This window comes from Schistocerca serialis, chromosome 6 (assembly GCF_023864345.2).
Source record: "Schistocerca serialis cubense isolate TAMUIC-IGC-003099 chromosome 6, iqSchSeri2.2, whole genome shotgun sequence".
Lineage (NCBI taxonomy): Eukaryota > Metazoa > Arthropoda > Insecta > Orthoptera > Acrididae > Schistocerca > Schistocerca serialis.
In genome coordinates, this window is record NC_064643.1 from 448513774 (window position 1) to 448540579 (window position 26806).

Genomic DNA, 26806 nt, shown 5'->3' on the forward strand with positions numbered 1-26806 from the left:
GAGATGGAAAACCGGCAATGCAGCCACTTGCTTATCCTGTGTCCGATTTGCGCGGCGGCCCTGGAACTGCAGAAACTTTGCTTGCCAGCAACGTACGTTTCCGTTTTGTCTCTCTGAGTCTTGTAATAAGTTGAGTATCCAAACAGTGATAAATATCTTAAAAACTAAAAATGTGGAAATGACCTCACTTCATTACTTGTACAGACGAAAAAAAAAAAAGGAGAAGAAAGAGAACTGGCAGAGTGCCCATGATGTTTCGGTGAAGTTTTTGTCTTGGTTACACATCGGCTGCTAGTGAATTAACAAGTATTTACTATACTACATTTCTAAGAACGCGTGGACGTATTCGAAAGAACAGACACCACGCATTCATATAACTGATTTGCCTCGATGGGCAGTGGATCCACCACGTTCAGTGCAGATGCACGATTACGAATCTCAGAGTAGCGATCCTGGAGGACATGGACGGGTATTCCGAATAGGTGGCACCAGATGAGTATGTAGCTCGGCTGGGAGGCGTGCCGAAATAGCCCACGAAACTGCGATAAACACTGTGTCCGGGTGGCGCAGTGGTTAACGCCCATGCCTAGTCAGCAGGAGATCACGAGTTTGAATCCCGGTCTGGCACACATTTTTCACTCATCGTCGCTGATTCCGCATGAAGACCCGACGCAGCTCCCTCCCTCCCCTCTCGACCTTCAATTTACACAATATACTACGTTTCGTACGATCGGCCAGTTTCAGCATTATTCGCAATGCTCGAGAGCTACAGTCAGATATATTACATGTTATTGATAATGAAAATGGTCTATAAGGCCGAAATTGGTCAATCATGCAAAACATAGTGAAGCAAATACTGGTTAATTAAGTAACAGCCAAGGTGGAACCATGACATTGTCTTTAAGAAATTCACGGCTGTGGTTCACTGCATGAAGAAATTGCTCTTCGATGAAGGACAGGTATCCACACAACAAAAGCTTGTATACTTCACGGGTCATGTACGGTTTTTGCATTTTAGGCCGTGGCTTGATGTATAAGTGCCTGATTAACGTTTGTCTCCCATTTCCTGAGACAATGTAAGGATGTGCGGATATATGTTTAAATTCTCAGAGGTTAATCACTTCGAGAAACCAGTAATTCGAATACTTTAATAGAAGCGACGGCTTAAACAGCCGAGATTGTTTTAGTATCGTTCCCTGTAAAACCTTCAATTTATGTTTATTTTTATGGAATTTGGTATGTTATTTCATAGGTGTACGTGCAGAGTAGATCGCAACTGATCAAAGATCACCATGGAAACAGGTAATGTGTACAATTATTTTTAATTATGGAAATTAAAAATAGCTACACAGTTGTACAAATACATTGATTCGCTCCGAAGTGAAGTCGTTACAGTCTGCTCGTTATACCATGGCGTATAAGGTAAAGATTAAAAACACATACATGCATCGCCTGAGCGACCTTCGAATGATACAGTAACTCTCCAAGTGAATATAAACTCAGTTATATCTGCAAGCTATAATCTCTTACTAAGTGCATGAGACTAATGTTTCACCACGCTTACTCTTTCGCACAAAGTTACTTAACTGGTTACAGGGAAAGAGTATGTGAGTGAAGAAACTGAGCCAATCAGGAGGGTGCTGTGGCACCTATTCTGTAAAGGTGGTGTTAACTAAACCAGTTTCTTATCATGGGCGTCAGGTGTCTGTCGTCTGTCGCATAGCCAATTCGGTAAACACGATCATCTGACGAACAGGTTGTGGATAATGATTTTAGACGCATCTGTAGCATCAATTTCTATCTGCTCTTCTTTCAACGTGTTATATGTGATCGTTTCAAGTTTGTGTCAGAAGTATTACTTTTTCGAAGCAGCGGAGATAAAATGTTGGGCAGAACGCTTAAGACCACAACCTACACTTTTAAAACGGTATATATTATATAGTCGCTCTTGTCTACATGAATACAGCATACAGGGACAGGGAATCATTAGCCAGGGTTACAGTTCGAGAAAGTGTGAATAATATTTGAAAGACTGGCGTCGACTACGTTGTGCCTTCTGAAGGATCGTCGCTGATGGTGAATAAGGTCTGAGAAGCGGAACACTTTATGCTTGTAGCTCGATTAACACGTTTAGCCGGACGAGACGCTTATTTAGCTTCAGCACTAAAGATTTTGTATATCAAAATGTTCATCAAGAGGTCTTATCAGTGAAGCTGATGATAATTTGTGAATCCAAAGAAATTATTTTTTAGTAGGATCTTCAACGAGTAGGACTGAAAAATATGATGATTGTTGTAGCTAATCATGTATACACACACTTTAAACTGAGTCATTCCACACCATTTCGAAAAAAATCATTCAGATAATCTAGGAGTTAACATTCACTGCATGAAGACGTACACCAACAGTAAAATCGTAAGCAGTGGCGTAAACAGGGAGTCATAGATCGTGCGCGTGCCCTGGGCACCCTTTCCGTGAGGACGCAGTTTTGTGAGGAAAAAAAAAGATACAGAAGAAAAGGAGAAAAGGAAGGACGAAGTGGGAGGGGGGAGGAAGAAGGGAAGGTTGGAGTTTGCTAAAAGAGGAAGGGGGCGGAGATGTATGAAAGGAAATCATGAGGACGTTCGTATTGGACTGTGCTGAGCAACAGTTGCATAAAAGCTCTCCACGGTACAGAGACGCCCTTGATTTTTATCACCTACTAGACGGAGCCCTCTCATTACACAGGAACCAACGCAACGTTTTGCTTATCATGGCTTTTTATTGATAGGCAATGCAGTAATGAAGACGGAACCGCGGTACTGTTGCAAGCAGTGGGACTTTGGACTGTGTGTTTTATATATTTTGAATTTGTATCATAAAAAAAGAAGAAAAAACAAAAAAGTCTGTTAGGCAGCGGTGACAATTAAACAAAACAAAAGATAGATAGGAGAGAGGGAGTTGTGGCAGAGTGCAAGAATACCCTGGTTGCCCCAGTCACACCAATGGGTGTTAAGTGCAGACGGAGGCGTGGCGAGAGCGAGCAGCTGGCAGCAGCAGCAGCAGCAGCAGCAGCAAGTGCCGGCGGCGGTACTCACATTGCACGACGTAGGCGCCCAGTTCGGCCGCCAGGTCGAACGTCACAGGCAGCCGGCCCTGCAGGATGTCCTGCTTCACCTGCAGGAAGAACTGGTACCTGCAACACGGACAAACAGCCAGCTCGTCAACGCCTGTCTGGACAAACACCAGTTTCGTCATCTCACTCTCACTCAAATAAAATAATTTCGTAGTAAGGAAACGGATTCGACACTGTAACACTGGACAGAGTAATTCATTGTTCCTTTACAGTAAAATAGTTTATAGCTACAGTGCAGGAGTTGTACTTTGTTTTTCTTGAAGTATAGTATGTCATGCCAAAGCATCAGATGGTCCAGCAATACCAGGCCATAACCTCTATTTATAAAAGTCAATGTCTTGACTCACTGAATCATCATCGCCCAGCCCAAAACCGCTAAGGACAGAAACCTGAAGTTTGTAGAGGGTGTGGATCTCATACTGTAGGCACCGTTTTGTAAGCATCGTTTGTGAAGGGATTGTCCGAAATTCCATCCTAAGGGTGCGAAATAGGTGATGAAAGGCATTTTGAAAGTATGTCGCTATTAAGGGAATTTTGAAGTTAGAACTACGAAAATTGTTATTTAGTTTCTCAGTCAGAAAATGAAAAAGAATACGTGATTCAGAATTTTTGGAAATTCAGCCACTAAGGGGGTAAAATAATGGGTCGAAGTTTTTTGAAAATAAATAATTACTAAAGAGCTACTAAAGGTTTTTAAGGCTACATCTATGATAACTGGTACTTGATTTCTTGTGCAGAATAAAAAAAAAATACGCTTTGCAGTGTTTCTGGAAATTCAACCCCTACGGGAGTGCGGTAGGTGATGAAAATTTTTAAGCAACACTTCTCGGTTAAATATAAAGCAATGTTTGTTAGGGGATGAAAGCGGCTATCGAATTATTTCCTCAAGAACGCAAAAAGAATGATAAAAATGTTTGATCTCCAGCTACCAGAACCTCTTTTTGATCAGAAGTAAATTCGAAAAAGACCATGCTTTATGGCCTTAATTAAGTGAGAAACTTAGAAGGTGTTGCAGTTTGTGAACAACATAAAAATTCGATTAAATAAAAACAAAAAATATCTCTGCAAGCCATAGAGACTAGGCAAGCGAAACAGCGAGCAATAAACTAATATATATAAGATGGTGCATTTAGTTAAATCTTAAAATAGATTATTTTAGCTGTATCAAATTTATTCAACACCAAATTTATGTGAATGCATATTTTAATACTTGTACAGTTACAATTTGTAATATATAATCTGCATTAGATATAAGAGAGTGCAGGTTTTATTTGTCAGCAGCAAGAAATAAATAAGTATTCAAATTATTCTACAATGGTTCAAATGGCTCTGAGCACTATGGGACTTAACATCTGTGGTCATCAGTCCCCTAGAACTTAGAACTACTTAAACCGAACTAACCTAAGGACATCACACACATCCATGCCCGAGGCAGGATTCGAACCTGCGACCGTAGCAGTCGCGCAGTTCCTGACTGAGCGCCTAGAACCGCTAGACCACCGCGGCCGGCAATTATTCTACAGGGATTAAGGTTGCATAGATTGTAAATGACATGTAACAAGGGACAGGTAGATCTGGTATTTTTTCACTTCTGAAAAGCGCTTAACAGGAAAGCAAAAACTATTAGCCGAAGTACCATCATATACCACATCAAACGAAATTTGTGGCTGGACCAAGTAGTTCTTGGTAGGGAGCACGCAGCATATTATCTGAGATGGAAAGTCATCGACAGGAAAGGTGTTGTGATCCTTGCTGGTTATGTTGCATATCAGTGACCTGGCAGACGGTATCAACAGTAACATCAGACCCTTTGCAAATGAACAACAATGTACTATGAAGTACTGAAAAAAAGATGTAAAAATATTCAGTCAGATCTTGATAAGATTTCAAAGTGGTGCTACTTCCTGATAAGCGACCGCTACGGTCGCAGGTTCGAATCCTGCCACGGGCATGGATGTGTGTGATGTCCTTAGGTTAGTTAGGTTTAATTAGTTCTAAGTTCTAGGCGACTGATGACCGCTTAGTGCTCAGAGCCATTTGAACCAACCTCCTAAGCTTAGTTGGTGGCCTACAGGCTGGAAGCCGAGTGAATCACTCCAATGACGTGGGTAGTTTACCCCAGATACTTCGAGACTGTTTGAAATATCTGCTATACACCTGAAATTTGAGCAGCACCCCAGAAGTCCGCTCAGGAGCATGAGTTTGCAAAACATTGCTTAGACGTCGTTATATCCACATGCACAGGACCACAACTTGAATGTGTACTTTCGACCTGGTCCCTGAGTACTGCTTCATCTAAAATCTGTACTAATACAGTATAGGATAAATCGTATAAATATCATCAAACTCGTAATCCTCACAAGTAGATGTGAACTATAGGTGACCTGATGGGAGCAGTATTATGCTATGGGTGACATTTTCGTGCGCTTGCATGGGACCTGTGGTAGTAATCGAAGATACGCTGACAGCTGCGAACCACCTGCATGCTTTCATGTTTGATGTCTTCCCCGACGGCAATGTCATCTTTGAGCAGTACAATGGCCGTGTCTCTGAGCCAGAACCCTGCTACAGTCATTTGAGGAGCGATATAGCGAACTCACGTTGATGTCTCGGCGACCAAATTCGCCAGACGTAAATCCTATCTTGCGCCATCACTGCGTACGAAAGTCATCGGCCCGTTATTTATGCTAATTTCATGACCTGTGCGTAGACATCTAATGCCACATGCCTCCACAAACCTACCAACAAACCGTCAGACCACTGATACACAGAGTCCGTGATGTGGGCATATTTCCTTCCAAAGACGAGCAAAGAAGATATTAAGCAGGTGGTCATAATATTTTGCCTTAAAAGTGTATTACCCGCAGGCAGCTAGAAAACGGCAGTGTTGCCGAAATAGGCCTATAGCAAACAAATAAAGCACTGAATACTCTAAACATAGCAGCGATTTGGATATCTCTACTTACAATATTTTCTGAAAGTTTTTCCTACTCTATTTATAAACGAAGGTTGCCATGCTCGTGCTGTTCGATGTAATACCTACTCCACACCGAGTGATAGTTTTATGAAATGGAGAAATGAACAAAGAAACGAAAAAATAAATGAGTAGTAGGAGCTTGATTATAGAACAATCATTGGTTATTCAATACTTTTTTGCCGGTTGCGTGATACTGACAGCAAAATATGTGATGGCCTGCAATTTTAACGAATAGAGGAAGAATGGATCGTAATAGAATTTAAGGACGATAACTGAGCCACGGGAACCATTCCTGCATATTTTGCGGTGAATATTACGTGATAATATAAATTTTCAGCGTGGAGATTACGAAATAAAAATTGTAATTCCTTTCATCGAATACGGGTTTAGATTGATATTTTGAAATTACGTGCGTACCTGGACGGTGGGGCTTTGTGGGCTCGTACAATATCTTACACGTGTGTAAGCGGAGGCAAATTGCGGTATTCACTCCGCGGCGAGGTTTTATTCAGCGGCCGCTATTATACGGCTGTTCGGGGCACAGAGCGGGCGCTGGCGTTAGCAGGCTCGTGGGCGAGCGCCGCGGCGCGCCGGCCTTGTCAGCAGACACCGCACAAGCCGGCCGTTGCGTGGCGTGGCGTAGCGTAGCGTGCTGTGGTGTGGTGCGCCCTCTATCTGTGCCGGCGGGCGCCCTCCGACCCACCGATTACAGGAGTTAGAGGGACGGGACGGGCCGTGGGCAGCGCGCAGCGCGCGTGGGGACTGGCCGCGGCACGCGCTCCATGGCCTGGACGGGCATCGCCGATGTTAGCGGCGTGTCCATAAACACCAGGCTCGAACGCGGAGCAGCGCCGCTGACGCAGCGCTGTGACAGATCCTCGAGATAATCACCAGTGACGGCGTGCACTCAGGAGCCGCTTCGCGAGGTGTTCTTTTTCATCGAGATATATAAAACAACAAAAATATCGAGTCGTGCAAGCTACGATTAGGATTTGTTCCCAAATAAAAGCAAATCTGAGCAGTCTGTGTGACAGAATGAGATTTCATAATCAGTACAAAGGACAACTCAATTGTTTTACGACGGAAGTACACGCCCAACGGGTCACCGAATCTGCTCATCCTTTGCACGACTGTAGTACATATTTACATATAACGAATGCTGCTCTAGAAGGATGCGCTTCTCAGGCCTTTCTGAGAAGTTCAGAAGGTTCGAAGTATTATGAGTAGAGTTTTAAAACTAACGTAGGCTACCGGAGACTGTTATAAGTAAGCCTTGGTCGGTTAAAAATCTCGTAAACGCATTATCTGTACGTTTGGTCTGTTGTATAGCCATCGAGCGTTACTTCATTTCGAGCGCTTTGTTTGTGTATGCAATCAAGGTCCTGTTAGATTACCCTAGAAACCGGAATCGGTGAACTGTCTAGAAACAGAGTGAGGATTATAATTAGCCGCATGATCTACGGAATATTTTTGTTCTGTATAGTTGTTCTCCTGTCTGTAAAGTAGAGCCGCGCGGGATTAACCGAACGTTCTGAGGCGCTGCAGTCAGTAAATGTGCGGCTGGTCCCGGCGGAGGTTCGAGTCCTCCCTCGGGCATAGGTGTGTGTGTTTGTCCTTAGAATAATTTAGGTTAGGTAATGTGTAAGCTCACGTTCAAAATGGCTCTGAGCACTATGGGACTTAACATCTGAGGTCATCAGTCCCCTAGAACTTAGAACTACTTAAACCTAACTAACCTAAGGACATCACACACATTCATGCCCGAGGCAGGATTCGAACCTGCGACCGTAGCGGTCACGCGGTGCCAGACTGAAGCGCCTAGAACCGCTTGGCCACTCAGGCCGGCTGTAATCTTAGGGACTGATGACCTTAGAAGTTGAGTCCCATAAGATTTCACACACATTTGAACGTTTTTGTAAAGTAATAAAAAGCCTTCCCAGTGGCCGTGCGGTCTAACGCACTGCTTTCCGGGCACGAAGGCGTGCCGGTCCTCCGCTCGAATACGCCCCGCAGATTAGTGTCGAGGTCCGGTGTGCCGGCCAGTCTGTGGATGGTTTTTAAGGCGGTTTTCCATCAGCGTTGGCAAATGCGAACTGATTCTCCTTATTCTGCCTAGGTTACACTATGTGGCCGATTGCTGCGCAGTCTCCACGTACGCGTACACCATAATTACTCTACCACGCAAACAATGGGATTACACTCGTCTGGTGTGAGACGTTCCCGGAGGGCAAGGGGGGTGGGTGCCCACTGGGGTCCGAACCGCACAATAACCCTTGGTTCGGTCTGGGACCGCGGAGGGGTGACGGGTTGTGTACCACAGAGACTACGGTGGGGACGAATCCTCTCCGTCGTTTCTAGGCTCCCACTTCAGTGTAATACAATACAAAGTAAAAATAAAGCGTATCAAGTGATTTGTAACGTGAAACAGAGGGAAGTTACGGTAAAAACAGAAAACAATAAATCTATAGCGCTCGAAAAAGCAATTTCCTCAAAAGAAAAAAAAAGGTAATATAAAAATAACGCAGAACAAAAACATACCAGATATTGCTTCTATATTTTGCCGAGCTTATATAACATACGTTTCGGTTATTCATAAACAACTTTCCCACTCGTAGATCATAACAAGAAACTCCTGTCTCTGATCGTGACGAAGAACATTCTACCGAGTACGAAATAACATAAGTAATTACGTAAATTTTTATGTTTGTGCATATAAACGGTGTCTGCGTCAAAATTAATTGTATTGGTTACACAAAAGCGCAGATGTTAAGCGATCAACTGACTTACTTGTAAAATGCAAATTATATTTTGAAAAGATATAAAATAACAATCGAATAACACTAACGATATACCGTTCTAGTTATGTGCAAAACAAGAAAACAACAAACAGCAGTCGTTAGCTACCAGTTTCTCTCTCACAAACTAATTTATGCGTCTTTTTCTACCAGTGCTACCAATACTAACAGTACTCCTACCATTTACTGCATTATTTGTGCACTGTAACAAAACTACCGAACCCGCATTTTCGAGAAGCGGCGTTGGCGCAACTTACTAAGACGCCGGACTAGATGTCCGTTAGTACAGCGTTCGCATCAAATTTCTTCACCCGTTTTCCTAATTTTCCACTTGTATTGCCAGAACGAGTTGTGTTCCTTCAGTAACGAAAACAATAACAATAACGACACATTCGTGGCAATGTGTAACCGAGGTGTAATAAGTAATGATGAGAAGAAGAACGTTTATTAATCTATACATTCATCTGTATATGGCAAATACAGTCACTCAAAGCAGGTATGACTTCACTGCCACACACGCATGAATTCATCGATAAATAAAAGTTTTTTTCACCGCGATTTCGTATCATACTTCGATAATAATGTGGTTGGACAAAAATATGTAAACACCACGAGAAATACATGCCTGAACGTAAATGCAGATGATACCCAAGCCTGCATGTTGCGTTGTTGTATTTGACGACGAAAGGTACCTGTGTTCCTCAGTACGTTGCAAGTGTCAGTCGCGGTGAGAGCAGCGTTATGTGTACTTGTGAGAGTGTTATATCGGAGCTCAGTGCATTCGAACACTGGCGGATTGTTGGTGCTCGTATTGTGCGCGCTTCCGTAACTAACGTAGCCCAAGTGTTTGGTGTTTCAAGAGAGTACACTATCGAAGTTTTATACCACATACAGGGAAATCGGAAAACAATCATTCGTTAAGTCACAACGCAAACAAACGTGTGTGTTGAGTGATAGTGGAGTACGGTCATTGCAAAGCATTTAACGAAAAATAACAGAACGACAGAGGCAAAAGTCACTCCAGAACTAAATGTCGCACTCGCGTGCTCTGTCAGCACCAAATCAACACGAATGGATCTCCATAAGCAGAGAATGGCAAGGCGAACTGGAAATCACAAAGCGCTCATCAGTGATACATATGCCCGTAACAGGAGAACGTGCTACTGAAGCCATAAAACCTGAACTATGTAGCTGTGGAAGGATGACATTTCGTCAGGTTAGTGTTGTTTTCCACTTTTTCCAACTTCTGGCCAACTTTACATCCCAAAAATGAAACACAGCAAGTGTTCGGGTGATGATCTGGTAAGCCATACTGTGGTATTTCACGGATCCCACGTTTAATCCGCAAGGTCGCATAACTGCCTAGGATTATTTATCCATTTTGGTTTAGAAGATCCATCCTGTTGTACAGTGTTTGTTCCTCAACGGTGATGCTGTGTTCCAAGAAGGCATGGGCCCCGTTCACACAGCTCGCATCTTCCAGTACTGCTTTTGTGAGAGCGAAGGTGAGTTATTGCACCTCTCCGGGCCACCATGGTTACCACATTTCAATTTTTTGTGCCTTTGGCGTCTTCTTTGGAGAGAAGGCTACGTGATCGCTATCCACTTCCATCATCGTTACCAGAACTGGCAACTATCTTGTAGGAAGAATGGTATGAAACCATACAGGACTTGCCGCGCAGATGGCCCCGCTGTTTGAGGCGGCATGTCACTGACTACGCGGCCCCTCCCGCTGGAGGTTCGAGTCCTCCCTGGGGCATGGGTGTGTGTGTTGTTCTTAGCATAAGTTAGTTTAAGTAGCGTGTAAGTCTAGGGACCGATGGCCTCAGCAGTTTGGTCCCTTAGAAATTCACACATACGGGACTTGTATTATTTATCCATTCGGGGATCACTGGAATCTGTTTTGAATCCCAACGGGTTCAAATGGTTCAAATGGCTCTGAGCACTATGGGACTCAACTGCTGTGGTCATAAGTCCACTAGAACTTAGAACTACTTAAACCTAACTAACCTAAGGACAGCACACAACACCCAGCCATCACGAGGCAGAGAAAATCCCTGACCCCGCCGGGAATCGAACCCGGGAACCCGGGCGTGGGAAGCGAGAACGCTACCGCACGACCACGAGATGCGGGCCCCAACGGGTTCCCTACATCGTATTAGGCATGATAATGCATTGTGTTTTTGCTGTTTCCATATTTTTGTCCAACCCTTGCAGCTCACCACGAATACAACTCAGTCCTCTTCTTTCCGCTAGGATTTATCCCATCCAATACGGGGTCCGTTTACGCAGGATTTGGTAAATTTTATTTTGTTATTCAGTTGTAAGAGGTTCCCATCTGCCGCCTGATAATCAAGTGTAGTGTGCTCGGGGAAGAACCGCTGTTATCCAAAGCCTAAGACGCTGACTCCTTAACTGGTGTACTGATCGAGGGGGCGTAGTGGCCAGCAAAATGGTTTCGCACTTGGGAGGAAGACCGGTTCAAAAACGCATCCGACTATCCAGATTTAGGTTTCCATGAATCGCTTCCGGCAAATGCCTTGATGCTTTCTTTGAAAAGGCACGGTCGATTTCATTCCCCATCTTCGAAACAATCCGAGCTGAGCTCCGTCTGTAACGTCCCCGGTGTCAAGCAGGCGTGAACATAAAACGACTTTTTTACACCATTTTGTCACATTTATCTTCTAACATTCATTAAACAGTTAGTTAAAAAATAAAAAAATATTTCTCTGTATCTAACCTCAAACGACACGCGCCACATTAGCAACCGCTACGATATGTCTTCACTGTCTTCGACAGTTAGCCGCGCGGGGTAGCCGAGTGGTCTTGGCGCCTTGCCTCGGTTCGCGCGGCTTCTTCCGTCGGAGGTTCGAATCAAATGGTTCAAATGGCTCTGAGCACTATGGGACTCAACTTCTGAGGTCATTAGTCCCCTAGAACTTAGAACTAGTTAAGAGGTTCGAATCCTCCCTTGGGCATCGGTGTGTGTGTGTGTGTGTGTTATCCTTAGCGTAAGTTAGTTTAAGTTTGATTAAGTAGTGTGTAAGCCTAGAAAGCGATGACCTCGGCAGCTTGGTCCGATAGGAACTTACCAGCAATTTCCAATTTTTTCAACAGTTATTCGTAACCGAACCGTTTTTCCTCACAGCACATGTAGATACTGTATGTACCGGAACGCAAACGGAAGAAAGCAATATACGAGTACGTAGCCCTTTGCAGTCGCAATTGCATGTATAACATTTTTCTCAAACAGGTACTCATAACAGATGATTACAACAATATTTATTACTCAGAAGGGTTATCAGCTTCGGTACAGTGAACAGAATTAATTACTTTGCGAACTTTATACGAAAACGAAACGAGTACGAAGACGTTACTGCAGTGTTGTTTGTAGGCCTCCTAGACTGGCAGCAGCTAATGATTTCCCTTCTTCGGAATGCAGGCCTGTGGGATGTGCTGCCGCTGGGGAGCGGGCGGTATAATTTACGGGGGCGTGTGGTGTGGGCGGGGGCGGAGGTAGGCTGAGGAATGCCCGTGGAGCACTGTGCCACGTGTAATTGGCCAGCGGCAGTCTGTGCCGGCGAGGCGCGGAGAGGTGGTTCCCACGAATCAGGGACACGGCCGAGAACACTCGCGCTGCCAGCAGGCACCCGCTCCGACAGCTGTCTGCGGACACATTCCGCACTAGCGGGACAAGTACCTGCCACAGCTTCATCAGGCTGTGCATCTCAACATGCATCAACAAATAAGCTTTGCACTCCCCAAACTCAGACAGCTGTACAGTAACCAAAACGAGAATTGCTGGTACCACAATAAGAAAAAGGCGAATGTGTCCTGGGAGAGTTGGCGATTTAAAGGAACGGGACCTGCTTTTCGACTTATCTGGTACCTTCAGAGACATCTTGACATATTCGTGCTTTTTTTACTTGTTAGTTTTAGTACCCATATCACATAATATAAAGCATCCAGCCGCCGCCCCCCCCCCCCCCCCAAATAGCTATTACTTTAATTCTTTTCGCCAGATGATATTTTGCAGGCTGAGTCAAATAGGACTTTACAACTTTGGAACGATATAGATATTTATTGAGATAACTTACAGAATCAATACACGTGTCGTTTTGTAGCAAACAACCTTAAGCAGCGTAGTGGACAATAAAAATGGTTGCTTTCACTGGTGCGGAGCATGCTCGCTGTGTGTTTTGATTTCATGAAACGAACTCTACAGCAGCTGCTAGGCATTAATTTAATACCGAATACGCAAAGTACCTCCAAACAGGCCCACAATTTACTCTTGGAACAAAAACTTTGTTGAGACGGGTTGTTCACTACGACAAGAGAAATCACAAGGTCGTCTGCGTGTTGATGATTCTGTTACTTTGTTTGGATATACTTGAAAACTTTTTAATTTCACAGATCGACGAAAATGATCGAGATGGTATAGTTTATTAAAGCAAGACGGTACACTACCTCATTTCCTGACGGAAGTTCGAAGTTTCCTCAATAATCGCTTCCGAGGTCGGTGGACTGGCCGAGAAAGGCCACTAGCACGGTCACCTCGCTTCCCTGACTTGACACCACTGGATTCCTTCCTCTGAGGTTTCATTGAAGACCGTGTGTATGTTCCTCCCCTACCAAACAATTTCGCTGACCTGAAGAATCGAATCTACGCTGATGTTGCACAAGTTACGCCCGATTTGCTGCAACGAGTGTGGGAAGACTATAGGGAGGATGCTCGATTGTCTCCCACTTGAGTCAGCGTAGACATTTGAGAGACAGGGACTTGCAATGTTTGCCGCATCGCAGATGGTGGTCACATCGAACGAAAATGATACTTGCCACTTTTACTTGAAACTTGAAGTTTTTTGCGACACAATGACTCTTCTACAGATTCTGTAAGTTATCTCAACAAATCGTCATTCCAAAACTGTGTATTCTTTCTGACTCACCCTGTGTGGTTTTTGCTGTGGCTGGCGAGGACTTAAGCCTGTAAATTGCAAGACGCACTACCAACACCTTTCGCCTAGGAGAGCTACTGCGCTGGGGAAATAGGGTTAAATCGTAAGAAAGCGCGAATATATCAAGATATTTTGATTTAAACATCTTTGAAGCTACCAGACAAGTCGGAAAACTTGTTACCTTCTTTTACATCTCTAATTCTGCCCAGGATATATTCGCCCTTTTTGTGCTATTATGAGAGCATTTTTCACTCTGGTTCCCAAATTTAACTCCACCGTAATTTTGACATTAGACAGCCACAGCTTGGCAACTGCTGTAGATTTTTACTAATTCGGGCGACGGCAGATCTGGCATAGAGTTGTTTTATTGTCTGTCGAACTGTGTCGCTTATATCGTGGAAACGGACAAAGCTTTCATAAAACAACATACTGCCCATTAATTACATGCATTTGTCTACCTTCTTACAAAATTTGAATCGGTTCGCACGACTGTGAAATATAGAGTTGTCGGACCAAAAAAGACTTACAAAAATGTGGTTTTGCACGTAAAATGCAAATGAACCCAAATTTTTGAAAGTAAATTTTCAATTTTATTCTAAAATGGATTTCTTTATTTACTTGATTCACTTTAAATCGTTTATGCGCATTCCAATCAGTAAGGACTAATTTGACGTTCTGTATTTAGCTCGACTTTAAAACATCGTATCTCGACAATAGACGAAGATTATTAGATAAAAAATTCATTTAGGCTTTATCCATGTATCTACCTTCGTACAAAATTCGTACAAAATTTGAACCGATTTGTGTAAGTTTAAAGCATGTCCGCAGTTTCCTTCAAAAAAAGCTCACAAAAAACGTAGTTATTCACGTAAAATCCAAACGAAGTAAGAGTTTTTTCAAACGGTTAGAACAACCTGAGGATTATAAATGCACCCAAGTATATCGTAAATTTACATGTCTTGTGAGAAGTGTATTATTATCTTTGAAATTAAAACATGTTTCAGACTTTTTTTACTCTTTCCGCATCCATAAGAAACATTTCACTTGGCTGATCCTTTGGGAGCTGTGGAAGACACATTATCATATCTATCACCATTTTCCTCTTCAATTTCTTGTTCCTTGTTGTAATAGTTTCACATGTCGTTCGTCCTGCTTTATAGAAAAAGGGTGACTGGAGGAGTTCTCACCACAGAGTTTCCGCAATACAATAAGGAGCGATCAAAAGTTTCCGTTCGAAGGCCAATACAGACCAGAATCACCATGAGCACTGATGCGATCATTCCATCGATGCACCAGCTTGAAGATATCCGTTTTGTAAGACACTGTGTCCTGCTGCGTAGAGATCCGTAGCTGCCTGATGCCTTTCCTCGTCCGACAGCAATCGTCGACGCCTCATTGTCTTTTTTAAGGAACCGAAGCGTGATAATCCCATGGGCAGAGATCAAGACTATAGGGTGGATGCTCGATTGTCTCCCACTTGAGTCAGCGTAGACATTTGAGATCCAGGGACTTGCGTTATCATGAAGCAGCAGCACTCAGAACTTCGTGCGTCATTCCACAAGATGGTTTTACATGGACATCCTGCCCCACACAAATTCTCCTTTCTACCAGGATCTGTCCTCCAGGAGCCAAGAATAGAATAACAGCACGTTGGTCGTGTTTGCACGCATTTGGTAATAACGTCGCCATAGTTCACGTTTCCGCATATAACGCACAAGCGTCGGAAGGACATGAATGTCAACTAATCTCCTTCCTATATGTTGGTACTTATACAGGGTGTTACAAAAAGGTACGGCCAAACTTTCAGGAAACATTCCTCACACACAAAGAAAGAAAATATGTTATGCGGACATGTGTCCGGAAACGCTTACTTTCCATGTTAGATCTCATTTTATTACTTCTCTTCAAAGCACATTAATCATGGAATGGAAACACACAGCAACAGAACGTACCAGCGTGACTTCACTGTTACAGGAAATGTTCAAAATGTCCTCCGTTAGCGAGGATACATGCATCCACCCTCCGTCGCATGGAATCCCTGATGCGCTGATGCAGCCCTGGAGAATGGCGTGTTGTATCACAGCCGTCCACAATACGAGCACGAAGAGTCTCTACATTTGGTACCGGGGTTGCGTAGACAAGAGCTTTCAAATGCCCCCATCAATGAAAGTCAAGAGGGTTGAGGTCAGGAGAGCGTGGAGGCCATGGAATTGGTCCGCCTCTACCAATCCATCGGTCACCGAATCTGTTGTTGAGAAGCGCACGAACACTTCGACTGAAATGTGCAGGAGCTCCATCGTGCATGAACCACATGTTGTGTCGTACTTGTAAAGCCACATGTTCTAGTAGCACAGGTAGAGTATACCGTATGAAATCATGGCGGTGAATCGAGGAAGTACAGTACATACTGACGAAACTAAAATGAGCTCTAACATGGAAATTAAGCGTTTCCGGACACATGTCCACATAACATCTTTTCTTTATTTGTGTGTGAGGAATGTTTCCTGAAAGTTTGGCCGTACCTTTTTGTAACACCCTGTATAGCCAATTCGGAATCGTGCTACGTTGCTTATACGCTGCACCAACATCCTCAGACGGAAACATCGTCTCTTACAATTACTTTAAGGCTACGTATAATTATATGCTTACTAAACACGTGAATCGTATAGTCACTAGCAGGGGAGGAGGGAGTGATATTTGTTTTGCTCATCCCGAAATCGTAGTTCAACACCTGCGATCCCCACCACAGGGGCCAAGCCCCTACTTGAGTGCGATGAATGGCGGTCGCGGCATGCAGTCAATCACTGTCAGGCCGCTCGCCACAATAGGAGCGAAATAATGAACCCCCGAAAATTAATTTCCAACTATTTACTGTACAATACGGTCGTCAGGAAGAATGCCGGCACTGTAATGAATATTACCCCGGGCTCGAGTTAATGACGGCGTCCTCGTCTGGAACGAGCCTTCCACGAAAGTTCGCTCCTTCGGCAACCTCCGTAGATGCTTTGCGAGGTCGCAGAGGAGCACCGTCGGCGATGGCGAATTTCCGAAGCCGGGCACGCACACTGCAGCGCCCTTGTCTACTGTCTGAAGGAGATAAATCTAGCTCGGCAACAAAAGGACAGTCGTTAGCGCAGGGGCGCCGCGCGAGTTACGATCCGCGGGGCACTTCGTTTCGCGGCGTTACGTGCGGTTCCAGGAAACGAACCCTGATCGCTGCCACACGCGCGACTCTTAATTATTGGCTCGGAAGGTCGAATGCTTTATGCGCCACGGTTATTAAAAAGAGTGGCGTCATGCCTATTCCAAGTAACCAGCGGGGGTCGGCTTTTGGCCGCTTTCCCGAAACCAACACCGCCGCTCCAGTAGCGGCGTTCATTGCAGCACTCGAAAAAGCCTTCTGTCCACAGAGGTCCAGTACAGCAGCAATTGAGTGCCATTATCTCTCTTTCTGTCTACCCACCACTTTCTTTTATTTCTCCTCTGCCTGTCTCTCTCTCACTCGCTCTCTCTCTCCCTCTCTTTTCTCTCTCTATACCTTTTTTGAGTTTTTTAAAGCTAGCTTTTGACTTGTTTGATCCTGTCCATCTTCTCTTATGTTGTACTAATCTTTTCATCTATATACAACTACCAAACCCAGCATCCTCTCTAATACGTTTCATATATTCCACTAGTGCGTTTCCCCCTCTCTGTTACTTCCAGCGCAAAACTGTATTTCTCTACGCCGTACCAGATGTCTGCTTTCTAGTAAACGTCTTTCATAAACTCCTTTCCTCACCTAATCTTTACTTCGCTCTTCCCTTTAATTTTTAATATTTTTCGACAGCACCACATTTCATTAAGATAATAAAACTTCCTTTCATTACCAAGCCGAGAACATTTTACCTTGCCTTCGCGCTTTTATTCTTGGTTCAAATGGCTCTGAGCACTATGGGACTTAACTTCTGCGGTCATCAGTCCCCTAGAACTTAGAACTACTTAAACCTAACTAAGCTAAGGACATCACACACATCCATGTGACCGTAGTGGTCGCGCGGTTCCAGACTGTAGCGCCTAGAACCGCTAGGCCACCCCGGCCGGCTTCTATTCTTGTAATAAATCCGTAAAACCGTCACGTGTCTGTCTTTACACATGTTCAGCGGTAATTTGAGCATACTTTAGGGCTTTAGCTCATCAAAATCGAATCACAGTAAAAGAGATATCGTGATTCAAAGTTTTATAAATAACTTTGTCTATCTGAACACGCTAATCTCAAAAACTAATAGACGGATTCGACGTTTTAACTGGCAACTTTAGCTTAGTACCTAGAGGCACCGTATAGGCTATATTTCGTTGAAAGCTGATCATGAAAAAGAAACGATATTCGTACATAGTATAAAAACGCGTGTATGTTTGCATGCTTCTATGTATGTTCCACGTCTCCTCCGAAACCCCAGGATCAATTTCAAGCAAACTTGGCACACACATCAGTTACTGTCTGAGAACAATCGCAGTCGGGGTAAGAACCACTTGCCTATTAAAGCGGTGGGTAGTATTAAATAAAATATAAATACCGTTCTCGATCTGGTCCACAGATACATACATAGATAATGCTCCAAGGGAATATGTGAGAAAATTTTAGTTGCTCTCCGGTGCCATTATCTTTTGGTGTAATGATGATGTATTGACGATGTTAGACGTTAGAGAGAAGTGAATTACTACTGGAAAACCATTAATTTTTCTGTCACCAAAACAAGCCTACCAAGTAATACTCTTTCTCATTAAGCAAACGTACGTGTATAAAGATTAAATATTAGCAAACTTAATGAGATAAATGCCTACATCCTAGAAACTATCAATAAATGTAACAATAAACTACTTTAAACGATGCAGTGCCTTAGATAACAAATATCTTTTTCCTACAATGCAGCTTACAACAGCCTCTATTCAATGTATGCAATTCGTGTGGCCCATTGCTCTCTTCCCATTTATGCATAATTGAACGCATTTGTTGATACTACTTATTTGCCTTAGTGAAACGTCAATATTTGCCATAATGAAACACCAACAACACAGTTGAAGATCCATTTAATTTAATAAGAAACTGGTAGTGCAATAGCATTTACACATGCGTTTGTCTCTGAGCAGTTTGAAAAGACACAGCTGACTTCCTTCCCCATCTTTGAAAGAATCCGAGCTTGTGCTCCGTCCCTAATGATATCGTTGTCGACGGGACGTTAAAGTCTAACCTTCCTTCCGTCTTCTGAGCAGTTAATTGGAATTTAGATGCACTTTTAGAATGGTCTATTACTGCTGTAACACTAAAGTGAAATGGATGTAACAACACATGGAAAACTATGAAAATAATTTACTGGCACCTAATGATGAAAGAGTGTATACGCATCTCATAGTGCCGTTGATAGAAGCAGAAGTGAAACAACGGTCTATGACCCAGCTCAAGGTCAAGTTGTACTGTATAAACCTGCGTCCCAGCTGTGGACAACATTAAGAATGATTTTACTTATTTTTATAATTCGACTGATGACTACAGCCAACTTCCACTTTTTCATTGCTCACAAATCTAATTTATTCTACATCCTATAGAAACCTCAGAAGATCATCAGTTTAGTTATCACCACCATCATCATCGCCAATGTTCTGCCAATAGGCAGATTTTCACATAGTAACTCTCCATGCTTTCTTGTTTCCTGCCATCCTCCTCAAGTCCGCGTAATTTCCTGTTCCCTTGGCGTCTATCCTGTATCTCCTCTTTCCTCTCAATCTGCTCCACAAACTAGACGTTGCGAAGCGTCTGTCAGCAAACACTCCCTCCTAAATATCCCATCCACTACTTCTTCCTTTTTCTATTAACCTACAGCAGTCTTTTCCTCTTATCAGTCCTCTCCAACACTCTTTCGTTACTATTTCCCTGCACCTTATCCTCTGCATTCTCCTCCATACCCACATCACAAATATTTCTAGCTTTTTCTTTATCCTCTCGTCTCAGTGTCCATGTTTCTGCCACATAGAGTGCCACACTCGAGACAAAACTCTTGCCAAGTGTTTTCGTCAGACCTTTATCTAGTTTCCCACTTAGTAATCTCCTCTTTCTACTGAATGCCTCCTTCGCTATAGCAGTGCAATTTTTCATATCCTGATAACATGTCAACTCTTCAGTGATCGTACTTTCAAGATATTTAAATGCTCTTACTTGACTTTAGTTTGTACTATCTTGATATTGCAGTCTCCATGCTATGCCGATATCAATACGCTTTGTTTTTGCTATACTGAGTGACATCTCACAATCCACACAAGCTTAATTCAAAATGGTTCAAATGGCTCTGAGCACTATGGGACTTAACATCTATGGTCATCAGTCCCCTAGAACTTAGAACTACTTAAACCTAACTAACAACCTAACTAACCTAAGGACATCACACAACACCCAGCCATCACGAGGCAGAGAAAATCCCTGACCCCGCCGGGAATCGAACCCGGGAACCCGGGCGTGGGAAGCGAGAACGCTACCGCACGACCACGAGATGCGGGCCAAGCTTAATTCAGATATGTTAGATATTTACACTTCGTTCACTTTCTGCCACTAACACCATATCATCAGCAAAATATTCTCTTTCCACATGCTCCTCTTTTCTCTATATAAGCCTTTCGCAATAATAATAATGGTTATTATTATTATATAGGGGAAAGAAAACCCTCTTGTCTGACACCCCTTCCGATGCTGCTTCCTTCCGCTATTTCATTTCCAATCTTTATTCTTACTTTCTGTCCTAAACACATTCTGTACCAGTCGTCTTTCCTTATAATCCACTTCGTTCCTCTTCAAAATATCCATTGGCTTGTTCCACTGATCTTTGCTTAAAGCTTTAACGTTCAGAATAATTCAGCCTTACAATAGCAAACAGAAGGATATAAAGGGAGGCCGGCCGCAGTGGCCGTGCGGTTAAAGGCGCTGCAGTCTGGAACCGCAAGACCGCTACGGTCGCAGGTTCGAATCCTGCCTCGGGCATGGATGTTTGTGATGTACTTAGGTTAGTTAGGTTTAACTAGTTCTAAGTTCTAGGGGACTAATGACCTCAGCAGTTGAGTCCCTTAGTGCTCAGAGCCATTTGAACCATATAAAGGGAGGCTTTATAAGAGGCTGTATAGGAAACCGACCGTGGCGCTTTCAAGCGATTAGGTAAACCGCTTGAATGAAGAAAGGGGATGGGTGAAGAGCTAAATCGAGTCCTTATCGTCCTTAACCCGAGTTCAGTGTTTTAACCAATGAGGCGTTTCGCTCGTAAGAGAAACGACTGTCGTATTTCGCACTAGCATATGGGTATCCATCACTCAAGTTACGAATTATTTGGAGGGTACTGACGTGACCTTACTGTGACAGTCTGACATGGTGGCGCAGCGCTTAAGACACCTAGACCGCAGTCGGTAGGACGGCGTCACAAATCCCCGTTCGGTCACCCACATTTAGTTGTTTCGTGATTTGCCATAAAGCGCTTAAAGCTAATGACGGGACAGTAACATTGGAAGGAACGCTACAGATTTATTTCTCCACCCGTGGCCAATCCGAGTTTGTGTTCTGTATCAAATGACCACGTTGTCGACCTTCCTTTATTTTATAAGCTAACAGTACAGCGCTTTCATTTTTATTTCTTCTATGACAGCCCCGGCATGTGTCATTATCTGCTACTTTAACGAGATGCCCCTAACCATTTTTCTCAGCCGTCGACACAAGTGGCACGTGGTAATTTAGTGTCATCTGAAATAAAGAACTTAGGAGCAGTTCACCGATCAAGTCCAATACACGCCATCCGATATTTCACTTACAGTGACATTAGATTCAAACAATTATGACATTGCAGGTAATCCACATCAGCGATTATTATTAATTGAACTGCGCGTAACAGTAATTAAACACGATACTGATTGATACTGCTTTGTGACACGCACTTCATCAAGCACCTCTCGTATAGTCGCACGTATTGCCGTTTCACATTTCCGCCATTAATATTACGAAACTGAATCACTATCTTGGCTACTCCTACGGACGATTAGCGTACTTGAGAGATGCTCGCCCACCATCTCACCTCAGCTCTGTGACGAAGAATAAAAGCAGTACCACTGAAGATAATTCCTGCTTCAAACTAATTCTGTTTTTACACTGGTTCCTTTCCGCCCCTTTCGACGATTTATCACAATAATTTCCACCAATTATTGCATTATTCAGTGCTGTACGTCATGCTAAACAGAGCGTAGAAGTGCTAGAGAGCTATATGCAAAATATTTAATTCTATAACACGCAGAATAGCTCTTCGGAGACAAAAAATCACAGCCTGATATTACTCAACGTTCCCAACGACAGTGTCGTAACACGAAGAAACCGGGATCAAGCCACTTTTCCTCTATCCGACAGCGAAGGCAGAATTTTAATCTTTGCTCATAGTTCTTCTCTCAACAGTTACATACCGTTCAGAGAGAAGCTACTGTGACGTTCGACTTTTCAGTAGTTGAAAATCCGGCTCTGGAAGCAGTCTAGAGAAACATCAGTTAAGTATTGCTCGTGGAATAGCGTGCCAAACAGCAGAATAATATTTTTTTATTACTGTTAACGGGTGTACATTATTGGTTTAATTGTTCATAAACGACAGCACACATTTGGAATCAAAGCGTTCGTAACAGCAACAACAACATAATTACTTTTACTGTGTTTGGGCAGATTTTCCCTTCAAACTTGATTGGTTATATGCACAATGAATTGCTTCTCCTTTTCACAATGTGGTCTAAAGACAAGCTTGCAGAGACCGCCCTGCCGGACCTACGGCGCAGCGTGAGCAGAGTGTCTCCTGTCGTTTGCGCTCCCTTGTGTGAACCAGCTAAGACGGACGGATCGCGATGCGCAGCCGGAACGAAACTACTTTCCTGGGCCGCCCCTGAGGACTACCACACCGAACACAGAGGCGGAACACAGACAGCTGTCTCGCAGGAGTTTCGTGCCCGCAAGGTACGTCGAACCTAAGGGGGAGGGGGGATAAATGTTTATCTTTTGGGGTGCCAAGTGAGTCCTCTTGAAATGTAGAACCTGTGTCACGCACTGGAATACATGTGAAAGACCATGTATTTCTGTAAAATACCCTGGTGCTCAGAGCCAGAATTTACAATGTGTTGTAGACACATTTTGTTAATATGATATTCCAGGGCCTGTGTTATTCAGAATTGCGATGCAATTTTCCTTCGAACATGCATACGTGTCCGAAAGAACAGCTAATGCGGCTACTACAGGCGTTAAAAAATACATAACATGTATTCGCAGTTGCGAATGTGGACAGCCATCAGCTGTATAATGGAATGACAACAATGAACATTTGTACTGGACTGGGACTCGAACCCGCTCGCGACAAGCGGTAAATCTGGGTTCGAGTCCCGGTGCAGCACAAATGTTCATTGTTGTCATTCCATTATACAGCTGATGGATGTCCACATTGGCAACTGCGAATACATTTTATGCCTTTTGTTGGTATCTTTTACTCTTCTTCCTTTCGGTAGGAAACCGATACATAAGCTATTGTGTAAACATTTACAAAAACGTTCAAACGTGTGTGAAATCTTATGGGACTTAACTGCTAAGGTCATCAGTCCCTAAGCTTAGACACTACTTAACCTAAATTATCCTAAGGACAAACACACACACCCATGCCCGAGGGAGGACTCGAACCTCCGCCGGGACCAGCCGCACAGTCCATAACTGCAGCGCCCTAGACCGTAAACATTTACAATTAAGGCAGTTACTGACCTATTCCTTCACAACGACTACCCAGTTATAGCTATTACTAAAATAACAATAAACCAAATAAGAGAAAAAAGGAAAACAGTGTAAATGAGATCTACAGGGTGTTACAAAAAGTTACGGCCAAACTATCAGGAAACATTCCTCACACACAAAGAAAGAAAATATGTTATGTGGAGATGTGTCCGGAAACGCTTACTTTCCATGTTAGAGCTCATTTTATTACTTCTCTTCAAATCACATTAATCATGGAATGGAAACACACAGCAACAGAACGTACCAGCGTGACTTCAAACACTTTGTTACAGGAAATGTTCCAAATGTCCTCCGTTAGCGAGGATACATGCATCCACCCTCCGTCGCATGGAATCCCTGATGCGCTGATGCAGCCCTGGAGAATGGCGTATTGTATCACAGCCGTCCACAATACGAGCGCGAAGGGTCTCTGCATTTGGTACCGGGGTTGCGTAGACAAGAGCTTTCAAATGCCCCCATAAATGAAAGACAAGAGGGTTGAGGTCAGGAAAGCGTGGAGGCCATGGAATTGGTCCGCCTCTACCAATCCATCGGTCACCGAATCTGTTGTTGAGAAGCGTACGAACACTTCGACTGAAATGTGCAGGAGCTCCATCGTGCATGAACCACATGTTGTGTCGTACTTGTAAAGGCACATGTTCTAGCAGCACAGGTAGAGTATCCCGTATGAAATCACTTTTTCATGTGTTTTACATTATTACTGAATGTATAATTGAGCTGTAACTTGAATTTTCCCACAAAGCTTTCCTAAGGGAATCTAAGTCTACCAGAAGCGCACAAAGTTAAGGACAGTCAGGGTTAGGCAGTCAGTGAGTACAAGAAGTGCGTAGGTTCGAGACTTAATCTGGTGACTGCTACGACTATGTACTGCCGCTTACAGACGATATTAGGCTAAACGGAGCCTTAACAAGGTGCTGGCCTGGTGTTAAGAACCTTATATATTTCCACATTAATAAGCGACCTGGTCATTACAAATGTGCTTGAGATACAATAACTTTAAACAAAGTAAAGTTTAAACTCTGCAATGCTGTTAAGTTGCTGGATAACTACTGAAAGCATTTATTTGGTAATCAGCGAGGCTATAAAACAATTTGGAGGACTTACAATGTACCGAAATAAATAAATGGTAATCAATTTTTGTCTTATGTGACTGAATATTTAAGTCATTCCTTTATGATACTTCTAAATTAATTATTTATAAGATATTGTTTATTAATGTGGTATCACGTATCGTTTGAGCATCATAGCAACGATATTGCAGGATACTGTGAGACACTGACAGCATTCATGGAGGATCTGGTGCGGCCAATGGAGCACGCCCGCTGAGCCACGCCTCTAGCTGCTCGGTGCGTCGAGCGCCCTCTGCCGCCGTGGTAAGAGGGCTGGCAGCAGCGGGTCAGCCCAGTCGTGCTTGGAGTCACTTCTCTATGGGACGCCAAACAGACGCTGCCTAATCACTGCTTTTCGTGCATCAGTGGTAATGAGTATCCGCACGTTTGGAGAAATACAAGTTAAGTAAATCTTCTGTTTGTTGTGTTACTTGTTCACTGCCCACTGGGGTGGCCGAGGGGTTCTAGGCGCTACGGTCTGGAACCGCGCGACCGCTACGGTCGCAGGTTCGAATCCTGCCTCGGGCATGGATGTGTGTGATGTCCTTAGGTTAGTTAGGTTTAAGTAGTTCTCAGTTCTAGGGGACTGATGACCTCAGAAGTTAAGTCCCATAGTGCTCAGAGCCATTTGAAGCAACTTGTTCACTAATCATTTCTTCTCCATTCCAGCTTTCCTACTATGTCAGCTGCTGCATCGCCCTGTAGTCCAACTCTCCTTACCATTGTTTATGAAGTTGTACACGAGAATTAACATTTAGAGTGACTGAATGACGCTGTGTCGTTTAACAGCTACGCTATACTTAACTGGACCATTATTTTGTACGCCTTGATACGTAATCCTTCAGTTTATATACAAGGAAGTAAAAGCACTGCCTGGCCAAATGAAGAGAACCTCTGTACACACGAGGGTTGCCCAGAAAGTAATGCACCACATTTTCTTTCTCAGTCAAAAACATCTCTACGAATTGGAAACGTTACGTATGTATATTATTTGAAGTCTCTCGGGTGAGAGCGCCAAGTTTCCGTTACTTCCGACAGATAGCGTAGCTGCAGGACAGTTTCAAAATGGCGTCTGTAGGTGATTTACGTTACAAGCAACGTGCTGTCATCGAATTTCTCACTGCAGAGAAAGAAACTGTGGGGAATATTCACAAACGCTTGTGCGAAGTCTATGGAGCATCTGCTGTCGACAGAAGTATAGTTAGTCGCTGGGCACGGAGGGTGAGGTCATCAGAAGGCGGTTCGGCGGAGCTCCACGATTTGCAGCGGTCGGGAAGACTATCCGCGGTTGTCATACCTGACATTTTACAGCGAGCTGATGTTTTCATTCGCGAGGACAGCCGTATTACGTCTCGGAAACTGGCGCTGCATCTGTCAATCAACAGAGGCAGTGTGGATGCAATTATCCTCACTCTTGGATATTCAAAAGATGGGTCCCAATGTGTCTAACGATGGATTACAAATCACACAGAAAAAACATTTACCTTGATTTGTTGCAACGTGTTGAAGCTGAGAAAGAGGCCGTCTCGTCCCGGATTGTGACAGGTGATAAAACCTGGGTTCACTATTTTGAGCCCGAAACAAAACGACAGTCGATGGAATTGGCGCCATTCCTGCTCCCCGCAGAAGAAAAAATTCAAAGCAACTGCTCTCGCCGGTAAGGTCACAAACACCCTGTTTTGGGATTGTGAAGGTGTGATTCTCATTGATATGATGCCAAGAGGCCGCACCATAAATTCAGAAGCATATGTCAACGCATTAACAAAGCTCAAGACGCGCTTCCAGCGACTTCGGCGCCACAGCAACCCAGGAGACGTTTTGATGCAATACGATAACGCTCGGCCCGGCACAAGTCTGAGGACTGCTGAACACATAGCAAAACAGGGTTGGAGAGCACTACCCCGTCCACTGTATAGCCCTGACCTAGCCCCCTCGGACTTCCACTTGTCTGGGCCAATAAGGGATGCCTTGTGTGGAAGACATTTTGAGGACGATGAGGAGGTGATTCTCACAGTGATGCACTGGCTCCGCCACCAGGACA

General features: G+C 43.8%; 1 protein-coding gene across 1 annotated transcript in view; it reads right to left on the bottom strand.

Moving 5' to 3' along the window:
* The window catches only part of LOC126484914 (band 4.1-like protein 4), a 583005-nt gene that overhangs the window by 373464 nt on the left and 182735 nt on the right, over window positions 1-26806 (bottom strand). Inside the window, exon 5 of the mRNA XM_050108514.1 lies at window positions 3078-3175. Coding sequence (XP_049964471.1) covers window positions 3078-3175 — 98 coding nt within the window. The remainder of the gene's footprint in view (window positions 1-3077; window positions 3176-26806) is intronic.